General features: G+C 43.6%; 1 protein-coding gene across 1 annotated transcript; it reads right to left on the bottom strand.

The window, feature by feature from the left end:
• Positions 1-4,627: 4,627 nt before the first annotated feature.
• Mcpt9 (mast cell protease 9) lies at positions 4,628-7,591 on the bottom strand. The gene is made up of 5 exons (NM_019323.2): positions 7,516-7,591; positions 6,194-6,344; positions 5,751-5,883; positions 5,274-5,528; positions 4,628-4,862 (listed from the first exon to the last, which is right to left on the bottom strand). The coding sequence occupies exons 1-5, from the start codon at positions 7,568-7,570 to the stop codon at positions 4,710-4,712; spliced, it is 747 nt and encodes a 248-aa protein (NP_062196.2). The 5' UTR covers positions 7,571-7,591; the 3' UTR covers positions 4,628-4,709.
• Between the last annotated feature and the right edge of the window lie 8,572 nt (positions 7,592-16,163).

Below are 16,163 nucleotides of genomic sequence, written 5' to 3'. Positions count from 1 at the left end.
AGTGGTGGTTGTGTGTCCATCCCTAAACAAGTCACTTAGCCCACACTTTCAAGGGCTCAGGGAACACTAATGTGGGAGCATGAGAAGTAGGCAAGAGCTGGGAGACAGGGTGAAGGGCTCAAACTCCATTCTCTAGACTGGATACAGTTATGACAATCAGCAGTTCATGCCAACTGTAGTTCACAGCACTGGGCTCACATAAGACCAGTCCAATCAACAACCATCAAGGAAGGGGGATGGACTTGTGGGGTCACACTCGTTATCTCTTGATATATTGGCTATTGATAGTTTCTAGGAAGGGAGGAAGATATCTCTGTCTTTAGTTGAGTATCCTCTGCTGAGCCAACCAGGCTCCAATGGATAGACCCAAACTCAGTTACACAGCTGGTCATTGTTAACCTTAGTGGATTACAAAACTCAGCACATAGACATGAACATGGGAGAGACACTTATGAGGAGAGCCAGGGTGTAAAGGGATGTTACAGACCTGATAATGCTTACTATGCATGGAGTATATGTGAAAAATTGTGTGTGTGTGTGTGTGTGTGTGTGTGTGTGTGTGTGTGTGTGTGTGTTCTAAGAGGTTTCAGGTAGCCTCCATGACTAGGTGCACAAAGTGACTGACACTAGTTAGTCAGTGAATTGCTCGTGACTCTAAACTCACACCAGTGCTCTGAGCCAAGAAATAGATGAGAGTTGTTGACCTGGTCCTGCTGCAGAGGAATGAGTCTGCATACTGGTCTGGGAATTCAACATTTTGGACCCCTTCTGAAGTTTCTGATCTATATATGGGGATTATCCTGTTTCACCCCTCAGTCTCTTTGGGCAAGGTGAAGAGAAGTGGCTACAGTTCTAAGATGAGGTGACACTTTGGTAAAGAGGCCTTGCTTGACCTGGGACCAGCGGCCTGGGGGAAGTCTCAGAGAACAGTGGGATTCCCAGGACAATAGACAGTCCTTAAAGGAAGAAAGAGAGTGGGAGGCAAGATCTTTTGATCTTTCTCACCCTTAGTAACTTGTTAAATATGAAGAAGAATTTAGAAAGAAAGAGGGCATCCCAGACAAAGGCAGGACTTTCCAGGACAGACATGACTAGCCTTGATATGTGCTGCTATGATGGGGTTAATGAACAGACATCATACAGTAATTTTCTGAGGATATCTGAGGAGAGAAAGTATGAGACACAAAAGGGTGAAGAAGAAGGTGGTACACAAGATTGTTTTAAGCTCTATACCCATGAAAAGAAGCAATGTCATCTCTTTCCTGAAGTCAGATTTCTTTATGAAGACTCAAATATTTGTAACATAGGATGCAGGATACTGGCCCAGACACAGTGTTGTCACTGGAGAGTTGTTTAAAGAGTGTCATTGTTTTCTGAATCCAAAGGTTAAAGCTGGAGATTCTGGTGACTATGGAGGAGGTGTTCAAGCACACGAGTTATAACTAACAATGCCCTGGGCCACTCCATCACACATAAAGGACCCCCAGAGGACCCCTGTGGTTGAATTAGGGAAAGGCTGGAAGAAACTGAGGAGGAGGAGGGTGACTCCATGGGAAGCCCAGCAGTTTCAACTGACTTGGATGCCCGAGATCTCTCAGACATTGAACCACCAACCAGGCAGCATATACGAGCTGATATGAGGCCCTCAACACATATACAGCAGAGGACTGCCAGGCCTCGCCGCAGTGAGAAAAGATGCACCTAACCCTGGAGAGATTTTAGGCCCCAGGAAGTAGAGAAGTCTGGTGGAGTGGGGCTGGGTATTGGGAACATACTCTTGGAGGTGTGGGTTGGGGAAGAGGAGGTATGGAATAGGGTGTGTTTGCTGTGAGGATCAGCAGTGGGGAAAAGACTGGACAGTAAAAAAAAAAAAAAAGATTAACGAATAATAAAAAACCAAATAATACCAAAACACCACCAAATGGTCTCCAGAGTCTCCTTATGGTCAGAAAAAAGAGAAGACTTAGTAAAGAGCCGCTAATCACCTCTTTCCAGACCCATTTTATCCCTATTCTTCTCTGTACCCACTCAGGTCTCAGTTGTCAGACAGGAAACACTAAGTGAGCGAACTGACCTCTGTTCCGGAAGTGTAGAGTTGAAACCTCAGTTTATCAGCCCTCCCTGTGGTCTAATCCACAAGGTTATGAAGGTCAAACCACTTTGCTTCTCCAAATGCAAATGAAAGAGGAAAAAGAACGAGGGCATGAAACAAAATCCCAAAACATTGAAAAACCCTGTCTGGGAAATGATTTCCGATCCTGAAGAGCTAATGGAGGAGTCCCAAGTGACCCCTCCATTGAGGCAGTACCCACCCCAAAAGAAACCAGAACAGGGATAACAGCCTATTCCCTGAGGTCGGGGCCTCTGACCCTGTCACACTGGGTCAGGAGCTGGGGAGCTTCACACTGGCAGCAGTGGTTCCCTAGATGAGCTTCATGGAGTCCTGGGAAAAGGACTGACTGTGCTAGTGTAGCTCCTCAACCGCCTCCCAGATATGAGGAAACCATGAATAGATTGTAGGCTAAGATGATGAAACTGTCTGGTGAGCCTGGACTGATACCGAGAACTGATAGTCAATCAGAAAAGTGAAAGATAGCATGACACAATCATATGAGAAGCATCCTAGGCATAAGAGACCTTACCACAACTGTGCACTCTTTTTAAACAGGGCCCTCATTGGGGACCATATCATGTTCCTAAGCCATCTCTCATCAAGGAGGCAGCTGCAATTGAGCCTGCCCATGTGTGAGCAGGGTACATCGCTGTGAGTCCACTCCTGCCTCTGGCTTTTGGGTGACTCAGGAGAGGACTCTCCCATCGTCAATGTTGCATTCCTAATGAAAGTTGAAGATACTCATCAAGTTCATCCTACTATCCTCCTTCTAATCCTCTGCCTGCCCTCCCCATTCCTTGTCCAGCAGTTTCAGTGTCTATAAGGACTGACACACCATTTCCTGTTATTAGGGGTATTTAGTTCTCCTTTGAAAGGTAAGATTCCGAAGAATCTATAGGTGTGGATCTGAGCTGTGTCCCACAAACTAGTCCCCCATGCCATGCACTTAGGGCTGAAGGCTTCCATTCATCCCCGTACCATGTGGTCTTCCCCACAAGACAATGAAAATACAACATGAAAGGGGTGTGAGGGGGAAAGGGAAGCATGATAGTGAAATAAATATAATACTCCTGCATGAAATTTCTAAAACAAACATTTTAGAAATAAAAAATTGTCTCGTGACAGGAAGAAGGTAATGATGGCTCTAATTTTTTTACAAGTACACAGGCATTTGCCAAAAGAAAAATGGAATAAAAATATGACTTTAGCTTCTACTTATTACTATGGCTAAAGATTCAGTGGTCTTTCCTAGAAATGTGAGGATGCTTTTATTTTGGATTTACTTCTGCACGTCACCATTTTCTGTGGGAGCATGAGAAGTAGGCAAGAGCTGGAAGACAGGGTGAAGGGCTCAAACTCCATTCTCTAGACTGGATACAGTCATGACATTCATCAGTTCATGCCAACTGTAGTTCCTGGTCCTGGGCCACATAAGACTAATCCAATCAACAACCAGTCAAGGAAGGGGAGAGACTTGAGGAGTCCCACTCCTTATCTCTTGAATACTGCCTATTGATAGTTTCTGGGAGGGGAGGAGGAAGTCACTGTGTTTAGTTGAGTGTCCTCTGCTGAGCCAACCAGGCTCCAATGGAAAGATGCAAACTCAGTTACACAGCTGGTCATTGTTAACCTTAGTGGGTTACAAAACTCAGCACATAGACATGAACATGAGAGAGATATTTGTGAGGAAAGCCTAGGGTGTACAGAGATGATAGGGAGCCGAGAGGGGTTGGGAATGTTCACGATGCAGGGAGTACATGTGAAAAATTGTGTGTGTGTGTGTGTGTGTGTGTGTGCGTGTGTGTATGTGTTTCTGTGTGTGTTTTAAAAGATATCAAGCTGCCTCCATGACTGGGTACACAAGGTGACTAAGACACTAGTTAGTCAGTGGATTGCTCGTGACGCTAAGCTCACGCCAGGGCTCTGAGCCAAGAAATATTATGAGATGTGCTGGCCTGGCCCTGCTGCAGAGCAATGAGTCTGCATACTGGAGTGGGCATTCAACAATTTGGTCCCTTTCTAAAGCTTCTGATTTGCATACTGGGATTGTCCTGTTTCATCCCCTGAGTCCCTTTGGGCAAGGAGAAGAGAGGTGGCTACAGTTCTAAGATGAGGTGACAGCTTGGTAGAGAGGCCTTGCTGGAGCTGAACTAGGCGACCTGGAGGAAATCTCCAAGTACAGTGGATTTCCCAGGACCATAGACAGACCTTGGGGGAATGAAGAGAGTGGGAGGCAAAATCTTTTGATCTTTCTCATCCTCAGAAGTCTGTTAGGTGAGAAGAAGAATTTAGAAAGAAAGAAGGCATCCTTCTCAGACAAACGAAGGACTTTCCAGGACTTACCGTCCTGGCCTTTATATGTGCTATTATGATGGGGTCATTGCACAGGTTTGACACACAAGCTTTATGAGAGTCTCTGAAGACAGAAACCATGACACAAAAGAGGGTGAAGAAGGTGGCATATAAAAATGTTTTAAGCTCTGCACTCATGGAAGACAGCAGCACCATCTCTTTCCTGCAGACAGATTTCTTTATTAAGACTCAGATAGCCATACCCCAGGATGCTGGACATTGGCCCAGACACAGGTTTTGTGTTCTAGGGTTGTTGAAGGAGTTTCATTGTTTTCTGAATCCACGGTATGAAGCTGGAGATTCTGGTGAATACTCGAGGAGGTGTCCAAGTACACAAGCGATAACTGACAATGCCCTGGGCCACTCCATTGCACACAAATGGACCCCCTGAGTCTCCCTGTAGACAGAAAAAGGGGAAGTCTTATTGAATAGCCTCCTATCACCTCTTTCCAGAGCCATCTTCTCCATGTTCTTCTCTGTTTCCACTTAGGCCTGGGTTTCAGATGGGAAACACTAGTGCCCCCATTGACCTCCGTTCTGAACAGGACAGAGTAGAGAGTCTGTGACTCACTGACTAGAGTGTCTCTGCCTGACTGTGTCCTTCCTTCAGGTCAACTAGACTTAGTTCTCTTATTTTCCTATGGCAAAAGGACAAAAGATTGACTGAGGGAAAATGCCAGATCCCCATATGTTGTTCCCTGCATGTTCTTTAGACTACCCATGGTTGTGCAGCTGGAGAAGGCCTGGCTGTGTGTCTGAGGTATCACTCTGTCCCTGGGAAAACATTTAAAAATGGTTATGTCCTTACCCCAGCAGTAGCCTTCCTCTCATTGGGGTTTCCCACACAAAGCTGGATGGAGTCATTGTAGTTTCTGGACATGCCTTGGCACTTCTGACCTTTTTGAACTTCTAGATTCACTTCTTGAAGTGTGTTAGACAAAGTACAATTGGCCAAGGTCCCCCAACCTGCCACTGTGCACACCTGCCCAGGTTTCACCCAGTCCTGGCTCCTAGGAAGGGCAATAGTCTTCACAACACCATTGAGTTGAGCTTTGCGTTCCAACTGGTCGGAAAGATGGAAGAACGCCAGGTAAGGTCTGGTACTCTCAGCAAGCTTAAACCAGTCATGAGGTTGCCCATATCTTCCCCATTTTCAAAGCTCCCCCAATCCCACTGTAGCCCCATTCTATTGCCGTAGGAGCAATAGATCAGCCACTAAGAAGAGAAAATGGGACTGATACACTAGTGATCTATGGGAGTAAACCAGAGATCAGCAAAACGGTACCTTCAGGAGCATGATGTCATTAACCAGTGAATCACTATTAAAGTTCTCGTGAGGTTTGGCCTTTAGAACAGAGATGACCTGGGTGTTTTCTCGTTTCTTGATATTGTGAGCACCTAAGATTACTTTTATATTTCTGTGAAAAGATGGGTTAAGTACAAGGCAGGAGCAATGAAGCAGTCCCCAAAATGCAGGCTGAGGGCTCAGAGTAAGGCAGAGCTTGCCTGAGTCAAATAGCAAGAATTTATGGGGAACTTGTTGCATTACCACCCAGCCATTCAGACTCTTCACTGACACAATCTGGTCCTGAGTTTCACAACCACTTTAGGTCAAATAGGATAAAGTCAGGTTGATCTTCACCTTTGGCTCTACGTGTTGAGGGACAGCCAGGATCTGTTGTTATTTGGTCAATCCCAGGTATCAAAGACCCACTTGCTTCTCCTTACCTTCCATTACAGTGAGCTGCTGTCATTACAATGTCTTTTGCCACCAGGAAACCGCCACAGCGATTGAGGTCTGAATTGCTATCATAAAAATTTATGAATGCCATGTAGGGCCGGGAGTGGGGTTTGGACTCTGTACCCCATAAGATCTCTCCTGAAAAAGAAAGCTTATTCTGAATCTTGGTGCTCGTTGAAACTGTGCAACAATCCTGGAGGCTAGGATAAGGGACATTTCATGCTTGGCGAGTCTGTGGACTTGACACAGAGGGAAAAAAGATCCTGTTGTAGGGGCCATCACACAATGAGAAAGGGCGCTCGGATGCTGCTGCGAGGGATGGCACAAAGCCTGATGCATGGCATCACTTTCCCCTGGTTTTCCATTTCAACCTGTAGTCATGATAATGCCAAGACTTTCTCTTGATTCGAATCAAATCTCGTGTACACATTAAGGTCAAATTCAGCATACATTGTGCAGTAGATGTAGACACACTGCACACAGCTACAGTTGTTCCCGTCTCATGATTCACCTGGTGTCCTGCTCACTTAGTAAGCATGATGTTGAGGTAGAAAACTCTGGCTGCTTTTCCTCTATTCTGATTCATGGTATGTACTAAGAACTCCACTTAGATATGGGATTGTTGTATAACCACTGAGCAGCTCTCAAGTGTGCTAAGTGAGAGGCTGGAAGGAGGCCTCCTAATGTATCTGAACTTCAGCATAGATTGGTCTTCCTAAGGCACTGAGATAGCCTTCAGGATGAAGAAGGGAGCACATAGAAGACGGGTAGGGATCATAGAGAGGAGAGGAAATGGGTTGGAGGATCCTGTGTCTGCCTGTTTCCATCAAGCTGTGGAGAAGAAATGAAGCTACACTTTGCTGGCTCTGTTAGATTGTGGCTAAGTGTCATGCTGGACCTGTATGGTTCAGAAGAAGAGAGAAAAGAGCAGGGTGACCCTGGAAACCTGAGTAGAAGAATTCTTCTAGTCTTAATCCAGGTGGCAGCCCCTGGGTAAAGCTGTTTGCTCTTAGTTTTGTACAATTGGAGCTTCCAGCCCTCATTTTCAACTGCAGCTTCCAGTGGGGTCCTATGATATTTTCATAATCTGTCACTTTTAGGTGACTAAGGTCTCACTCACCAGGTGCCACTGCAAGTAGTTCATCGTGCTTTTGGGGACCTATTTATCCAGTGCTAGAGCATGGGCTCAGCTAACTTCTCAGATGAACCAAGTCAGGAGTAGATCTTAGATACAGCCCGACTGAGCACCACGCAAGTGTCAGTGCTGGGAGCGCATGCCAAACCTCTAGGGGTGCAGATGGCTGCTTACCTCCTTCAGTGTTGACTGGTAGGACGGCCACCAGGAAGAACAGGAACAGGAACATCCTCTTCAGGGTCTGACCAGGTCTCAACTGGTCACTTCGTTACTTCTCACAACTTTTAAACCATCAGGTGAGGAAAGAGGTGCAGAGCCAGAGACCTCTTATTTCCTGTGTGATATTTAAGATACGGGCTCTTGCCACATCTGTGTGGTGAAGGCACAGGAAACACACTATTGTCAGTTGATGGTGAGCACGACCACATTCCCCACAGAAATGCTGGACACTGAGAAGGGCAGAAGAGCCTGTTGAGGCCTTCCGCACGAGGCAGAGGGCAAGTCTCCTCTCCTGCTCAGGATATTGCTGGAGGATGCCTCTGTGTCTCGAGTCTGTGATCAGGCTAATTGTCTCCTTTAAAAATAACATATCTAAACCCCGTACTACTCTCTATGAGGTGTGTTCTTGTGGTTGTTGTTGTTGTTGTTGTTGTTGGCACAAGGACTTTTGGTTTCAGATTTATGTCTTGTGACTCTAAACTCACACCAGGGATCTGAGCCAAGAAATATTATATGAGAGGTGCTGACCTGGCCCTGCTGCAGAGAAATGAGTCTACATACTGGTCTGGGCATTCAACAATTTAGTCCCCTTCTGAAGTTTCTGATGTACATACTGGGACTATCCTGTGTCATCTCCTGACTGCCTTTGGGCAAGGTGAAGAGAGTTGGCTACAGTTCTAAGATGAGGTAGAGAGGACTTGCTGGAGCTGGACCAGGCAACCTGGGGGGAGGTATCAGAGAACAGTGGATTTCCGTAGATCATAGACCGTCCTTAGAGGAAGGAAGAGAGTGGGAGGCAAGACCTTTTCATCTTCCTCACCCTTAGTAACTGGTTAAATATGAAGAAGAATTTAGAAAGAAAGAGGGCATCCCAGACAAAGGCAAGACTTTCCAGGACTGACATGACTAGCCTTGATATGTGCTTTTATGATGGGGTTAGTGAACAGACATCATACAGTAACTTTCTGAGAATATCTGACAAGAGAAACCACGAGATATAAAAGGGTGAACAGAAGGTGGTGTACAAGATTGTTTTAAGATCCACACCCATGAAAAGAACCAATGTCATCCCTTTCCTGCAAACAGATTTCTTTATTAAGACTCAAATATTTGTAACACAGAATGCAGAACACTGGCCCAGACACAGCGTTGGCATTCGAGGATTGTTTAAGAAATTCCGTTGATTTCTGAATACAAAGTATTAAAGCTTGAGGTTCTGGTGAATGTTGAGGAGGTGTCCAAGGATATTAGCTATAACTGACAAGATCCTAGACCACTCCATCACAAAAAAGGACCCCAAGAGGACCCCTGTGGTTGAATTAGGGAAAAACTGTAAGAAGCTGATGAGGAGGGTGGCCTAGAAGTCTCAACTGACCTGGATGCCCAAGACCTCTCAGACACAGAACCACCAACCAGGCAGCATACACGAGCTGATATGAGGCCCTCAACACATATAGAGCAGAGGACTGCTTGTTTTGGCCTCAGAGAGAGAAGATGCACCTAACCCTGGAGAGATTTGAGGCCTCGGAGAATGGGGAAATCTGGTAGGGTGGAGGTGGGGGTTGGAGACATCTTGGAGGAGGAAGTTGCAGGAGAGAAGGTATGGCATGGAGTGTTCGCTGGGAGGACCGGGAGGGGGATGAAGACTGGACTGTAAAAACAGATTACAGAATTAAAAAAAATGAAACCAAACCACAAAAACACCAAAAGATCCCCCCCAGAGTCTCCGTGTTGACAGGAAAAAAGAGAAGTCTTAGTAAAAAGCTTCTTATCACCTCTATCCAGACCTATTTTATCCCTGTTCTTCTCTGTTCCCACTCAGGTATGGGTTGTCAGATGAGAAACACTAAGTGAGCGCATTGACCTCTGTTCTGGAAGTGTAGAGTTGAAACCTCAGTTTATCAGCCCTCCCTGTGGTCTAATCCATACGGTGATGAAGGTCATACCACTTTACGTCTCCAAATTCAAATGAATGAGGGAAGAGAACAAGGGCTTGAAACAGAATCCCAAAACATTGAAAAACCTATCTGGGAAATCTTCGATTTCTGATCCTGACTAGCTAATAGAGGAGTCCCAAGTGGCCCTCCATTGAGGCGGTACACACCCTAAACTATGCCACAGGAGGGATAACAGCCTATTCACTGAGGTCGGGGCCTCTGACCCTGTCACACTGGTTCAGGACCTGGGCAGCTTTACATGGGCAGCAGTGGTTCGCTAAATGAGCTCCACGGAGGCCTGGGAAAAGGACTGACTGTGCTAGTGTAGCTCCTCAAGCCCCTCCCATATATGAGGAAACCATGAATAGATTGTAGGCTAAGACGGTGAAACTGTCTGGTAAGCATGGACTGATACCGAGAACTGATAGACAATCAGACAAATGACAGATAGCATGACACAATCATATGAGAAGCATCCCAGACTTAAGAGACCTTACCACAACTGTGTGCTCTTTTAAAACGGGGCCCTCATTGGGGACCATATCATGTTCCTAAGCCATCTCTCAGCAAGGAGGCAGCTGCTATGGAGCCTGCCCATGTGTGAGCAGGGTACATCCCTGTGAGTCCCACTCCTGCCTCTGGCTTTTGGGTGACTCAGGAGAGGACTCTCCCATTGTCCATGTTGCATTCCTAATGAAAGTTGAAGATACTCACCAAGTTCATTCTACTCTCCTCCTTCTAATTCTCTGCCTGCCATCCCCCTTTCTTATCCAGCAGTTTCAGTGTCTCTAAGGACTGACAAACCTTTTCCTGTTATTATGGGTATTTAGTTCTCCTTTGAAAGGTAAGATTCTGAAGAGTCAATAGGTGCGGATCTCAGCTGTGTCCCACAAACTAGTCCCCCATGCCATGGGCTTAGAGCTGAAGGCCTCCATTCATACCTCCGCCATGTGGTCTTCCCCACAAGGCAATGAAAATACAACATGAAAGGAGTGTGATGGGAAAAGAGAGGCATGATAGTGCTATAAATAATATACTCCTGCATGAAATTTCTTTTTTTCAGGTTTTTTTTTATTAACTTGAGTATTTCTTATGTACATTTCCAGTGTTATTCCCTTTCCCAGTTTCCGGGCAAACATCCCCCTCCCCCCTCCCCTTCATTATGGGTGTTCCCGTCCCCATGCTCCCCCAATTGCCGCCCTCCCCCAACAGACTAGTTCACTGGGGGTTCAGTCTTAGCAGGACCAAGGGCTTCCCCTTCCACTGGGCTCTTACTAGGATACTCATTGCTACCTATGAGGTCAGAGTCCAGGGCCAGTCCATGTATAGTCTTTAGGTAGTGGCTTAGTCCCTGGAAGCTCTGGTTGCTTGGCATTGTTGTACATATGGAGTCTCGAGCCCCTTCAAGCTCTTCCAGTTCTTCCTCTGATTCCTTCAACAGGGGTACTATTCTCAGTTCAGTGGTTTGCTGCTGGCATTCGCCTCTGTATTTGCTGTATTCTGGCTGTGTCTCTCAGGAGAGATCTACATCCGGCACCTGTCACTCTACACTTCTTTGCTTCATCCATCTAGTCTAATTGGGTGGCTGTATATGTATGGGCCACATGTGGGGCAGGCTCTGAATGGGTGTTTCTTCAGTCTCTGTTTTAATCTTTGCCTCTCTATTCCCTGCCAAGGGTATTCTTGTTCCCCTTTTAAAGAAGGAGTGAAGCATTCACATTTTGATCATCCGTCTTGAGTTTCATTTGTTCTAGGCATCTAGGGTAATTCAAGCATTTTGGCTAATAGCCACTTATCAATGAGTGCATACCATGTATGTCTTTCTGTGATAGGGTTAGCTCACTCAGGATGATATTTTCCAGTTCTAACCATTTGCCTACGAATTTCATAAAGTCATTGTTTTTGATAGCTGAGTAATATTCCATTGTGTAGATGTACCACATTTTCTGTATCCATTCCTCTGTTGAAGGGCATCTGGGTTCTTTCCAGCTTCTGGCTATTATAAATAAGGCTGCGATGAACATAGTGGAGCACGTGTCTTTTTTATATATTGGGGCATCTTTTGGGTATATGACCAAGAGAGGTATAGCTGGATCCTCAGGAAGTTCAATGTCCAATTTTCTGAGGAACCTCCAGACTGATTTCCAGAATGGTTGTACCAGTCTGCAACCCCACCAACAATGGAGAAGTGTTCCTCTTTCTCCGCATCCTCGCCAGCATTTGCTGTCACCTGAGTTTTTGATCTTAGCAATTCTCACTGGCGTGAGGTGAAATCTCAGGGCTGTTTTGATTTGCATTTCCCTTATGACAAAAGATGTTGAACATTTCTTTACGTGTTTCTCAGCTATTCGGCATTCCTCAGCTGTGAATTCTTTGTTTAGCTCTGAACCCCATTTTTTAATAGGGTTATTTGTCTCCCTGTGGTCTAACTTCTTGAGGTCTTTGTATATTTTGGATATAAGGCCTCTATCTGTTGTAGGATTGGTAAAGATCTTTTCCCAATCTGTTGGTTGCCGTTTTGTCCTAACCACAGTGTCCTTTGCCTTACAGAAGCTTTGCAGTTTTATGAGATCCCATTTGTCGATTCTTGATCTTAGAGCATAAGCCATTGGTGTTTTGTTCAGGAAATTTTTTCCAGTGCCCATGTGTTCGAGACGCTTCCCTAGTTTTTCTTCTATTAGTTTGAGTGTGTCTGGTTTGATGTGGAGGTCCTTGATCCACTTGGACTTTAGCTTTGTACAGGGTGATAAGCATGGATCAATCTGCATTCTTCTACATGTTGCCCTCCAGTTGAACCAGCACCATTTGCTGAAAATGCTATCTTTTTTCCATTTGATGGTTTTGGCTCCTTTGTCAAAGATCAAGTGACCATAGGTGTGTGGGTTCATTTCTGGGTCTTCAATTCTATTCCATTGGTCTATCTGTCTGTCTCTGTACCATTACCATGCAGATTTTATCACTATTGCTCTGTAGTACTGCTTGAGTTCAGGGATAGTGATTCCCCCTGAAGTCATATATTGTTGAGGATAGTTTTAGCTATCCTGGGTTTTTTGTTATTCCAGATGAATTTGCAAATTATTCTGTCTAAGTCTTTGAAGAATTGGATTGGTGTTTTGATGGGGATTGCATTGAATCTGTAGATCACTTTTGGTAAAATGGCCATTTTTACTATATTAATCCTGCCAATCCATGAGCATGGGAGATCTTTCCATCTTCTGAGGTCTTCTTCAATTTCTTTCTACAGTGTCTTGAAGTTCTTATTGTGCAGATCTTTTACTTGCTTGCTTAAAGTCACACCGAGGTACTTTATATTATTTGGGTCTATTATGAAGGGTATCGTTTCCCTAATTTCTTTCTCGGCTTGTTTCTCTTTTGTGTAGAGGAAGGCTACTGATGTATTTGAGTTAATTTTATACCCAGCCACTTTGCTGAAGTTGTTTATCAGCTTTAGTAGTTCTCTGGTGGAACTTTTGGGATCGCTTAAATATACTGTCATATCATCTGCAAATAGTGATATTTTGACTTCTTCTTTTCCAATCTGTATCCCCTTGATTCCTTTTGTTGTCTGATTGCTCTGGCTAGAACTTCAAGAACTATATTGAATAAGTAGGGAGAGAGTGGGCAGCCTTGTCTAGTCCCTGATTTTAGTGGGACTGCTTCAACTTTCTCTCCATTTAGTTTAATGTTAGCAACTGGTTTGCTGTATATGGCTTTTACTATGTTTAGGTATGGGCCTTGAATTCCTATTCTTTCCAGGACTTTTATCATGAAGGGGTGTTGAATTTTGTCAAATGCATTCTCAGCATCTAATGAAATGATCATGTGGTTTTGTTCTTTCAGTTTGTTTATATAATGGATCAAGTTGATGGTTTTCCGGATATTAAACAATCCCTGCATGCCTGGGATGGAGCCTACTTAATCATGGCGGATGATTGTTTTGATATGCCCTTGGATTCGGTTTGCCAGAATTTTATTGAGTATTTTTGCATCGATATTCATAAGGGAAATTGGTCTGAACTTCTCTTTCTTTGTTGGGTCTTTGTGTGGTTTAGCTATAAGAGTAATTGTGGATTCATAGAAGGAATTCGGTAGTGCTCCATCTGTTTCAATTTTGTGGAATAATTTAGATGATATTGGTATGAGGTCTTCTATGAAGGTCTGATAGAATTCTGCACTAAACCTGTCTGGACCTGGGCTCTTTTTGGTTGGGAGACCTTCAATGACTGCTTCTATTTCCTTAGGAGTTATGGGGTTGTTTAACTGGTTTATCTGTTCCTGATTTAACTTCGGTATCTGGTATCTGTCTAGGAAATTGTCCATTTCCTGCAGATATTCAAGTTTTGTTGAATATAGGCTTTTATATTAAGATCTGATGATTTTTGAATTTCCTCTGAATCTGTAGTTATGTCTCCCTTTTCATTTCTGATTTTGTTAACTTGGACACACTCTCTGGGTCCTCTCGATAGTCTGGCTAAGGGTTTATCTATCTTGTTGATTTTTTCAAAGAACCAACTTTTGGTTCTGTTGATTCTTTCTATGGTCCTTTTTGTTTCTACTTGGTTGATTTCAGCTCTGAGTTTGATTATTTCCTGCCTTCTACTCCTCCTGGGTGTATTTGCTTCTTTTTGTTCTAGAGCTTTTAGGTGTGCTGTCAAGCTGCTGACATATGCTCTTTCCTGTTTCTTTCTGCAGGCACTCAGCGCTCTTAGCACAGCTCTCATTGTGTCCCATAAGTTTTGGTATGTTGTACCTTCATTTTCATTAAATTCTAAAAAGTTTTTAATTTCTTTCTTTATTTCTTCCTTGACCAGGTTATCATTGAGCAGAGCATTGTTCAATTTCCACGTATATGTGGGCATTCTTCCCTTATTGTTATTGAAGACCAGTTTTAGGCTGTGGTGATCCGATAGCACACATGTGATTATTTCTATCTTTCTGTACCTGTTGAGGCCCGTTTTTTGACCAATTATTTGGTCAATTTTGGAGAAAGTACCATGAGGAGCTGAGAAGAAGGTATATCCTTTTGCTTTAGGATACAATGTTCTATAAATATCTGTTAAGTCCATTTGGCTCATGACTTCTCTTAGTCTGTCTACGTCTCTGTTTAATTTCTGTTTCCATGATCTGTCCATTGATGAGAGTGGGGTGTTGAAATCTCCTACTATTATTGTGTGAGGTGCAATGTGTGTTTTGAGCTTTAGTAAGGTTTCTTTTACGTATGTAGGTGCCCTTGTATTTGGGGCATAGATATTTAGGATTGAGAGTTCATCTTGGTGGATTTTTCCTTTGATGAATATGAAGTATCCTTCCTTATCTTTTTTGATGACTTTTAGTTGAAAATTGATTTTGATATTAGAATGGCTACTCCAGCTTGCTTCTTCCGACCATTTGCTTGGAAATTTGTTTTCCAGCTTTCACTCTGAGGTAGTGTCTGTCTTTGTCTCTGAGATGTGTTTCCTGTAGGCAGCAGAATGCAGGGTCCTCGTTGCGTATCCAGTTTGATAATCTATGTCTTTTTATTGGAGAGTTGAGGCCATTGATGTTGAGAGATATTAAGGAATAGTGATTATCGCTTCCTGTTATATTCATATTTGGATGTGAGGTTATGTTTGGGTGCTTTTCTTCTCATTGTTTTGTTGCCAAGATGATTCGTTTCTTGCTTCTTCTAAGGTATAGCTTGCCTCCTTATGTTGGGCTTTACCATTTATTATCCTTTGTAGTGCTGGATTTGTAGAAAGATATTGTGTAAATTTGGTTTTGTCATGAAATATCTTGGTTTCTCCATCTATGTTAATTGATAGTTTTGCAGGATACAGTAACCTGGACTGGCATTTGTGTTCTCTTAGGGTCTGTATGACATCAGTCCAGGATCTTCTGGCCTTCATAGTTTCTGGCAAAAAGTCTGGTGTAATTCTGATAGGTCTGCCTTTATATGTTCCTTGACCTTTTTCCCTTACTGATTTTAATATTCTTTCTTTATTTTGTGCGCTTGGTGTTTTGACTATTATGTGACAGGAGGTGTTTCTTTTCTGGTCCAATCTATTTGGAGTTCTGTAGGCTTCTTGTATGCCTATGGGTATCTCTTTTTTTAGGTTGGGGAAGTTTTCTTCTATGATTTTATTGAAGATATTTACTGGTCCTTTGAGCTGGGAGTCTTCACTCTCTTCTATACCTATTATCCTTAGGTTTGATCTTCTCATTGAGTCCTGGATTTCCTGTATGTTTTGGACCAGTATCTTTTTCTGCTTTACATTATCTTTGACAGTTGAGTCAATGATTTCTATGGAATCTTCTGCTCCTGAGATTCTCTCTTCCATCTCTTGTATTCTGTTGGTGAAGCTTGTATCTACAGCTCCTTCTCTCTTCTTTTGGTTTTCTATATCCACGGTTGTTTCCATGTGTTTTTTCTTGATTACTTCTATTTCCATTTTTAATTCCTTCAACTGTTTGATTGTGTTTTCCTGGAATTCTTTCAGGGATTTTTGTGACTCCTCTCTATGGGCTTCTACTTGTTTATTTATGATTTCCTGGAATTCTTTCAGGAATTTTTGCGATTCTTCTCTGTAGGCTTCTACTTGTTCTCTATGGGAGTTCTTCACGTCTTTCTGGAAGTCCTCCAGCATCATGATCAAATATGATTTTGAAACTAGATCTTGCTTTTCTGGT

The sequence above is a fragment of the Rattus norvegicus genome, chromosome 15 (genome assembly GCF_021556685.1).
Source record: "Rattus norvegicus strain SHRSP/BbbUtx chromosome 15, alternate assembly SHRSP_T2T, whole genome shotgun sequence".
NCBI classification, from domain to species: Eukaryota; Metazoa; Chordata; class Mammalia; order Rodentia; family Muridae; genus Rattus; species Rattus norvegicus.
This window is presented reverse-complemented; position numbering and strand designations above follow the sequence as displayed.

Excerpts from the sequence above, each read along its gene's own strand:
- Mcpt9 (NM_019323.2), bottom strand. The coding sequence starts at position 7,570 with ATGTTCCTGTTCCTGTTCTTCCTGGTGGCCGTCCTACCAGTCAACACT. Across the intron at positions 6,345-7,515 it reads ACCAGTCAACACTGAAGGAG|GAGAGATCTTATGGGGTACA; the intron begins GTAAGCAGCCAT and ends TTTCTTTTTCAG. Across the intron at positions 4,863-5,273 it reads AGAGGAAGGCTACTGCTGGG|GGAGACTCAGGGGGTCCATT; the intron begins GTAAGGACATAA and ends TTCTGTCTACAG.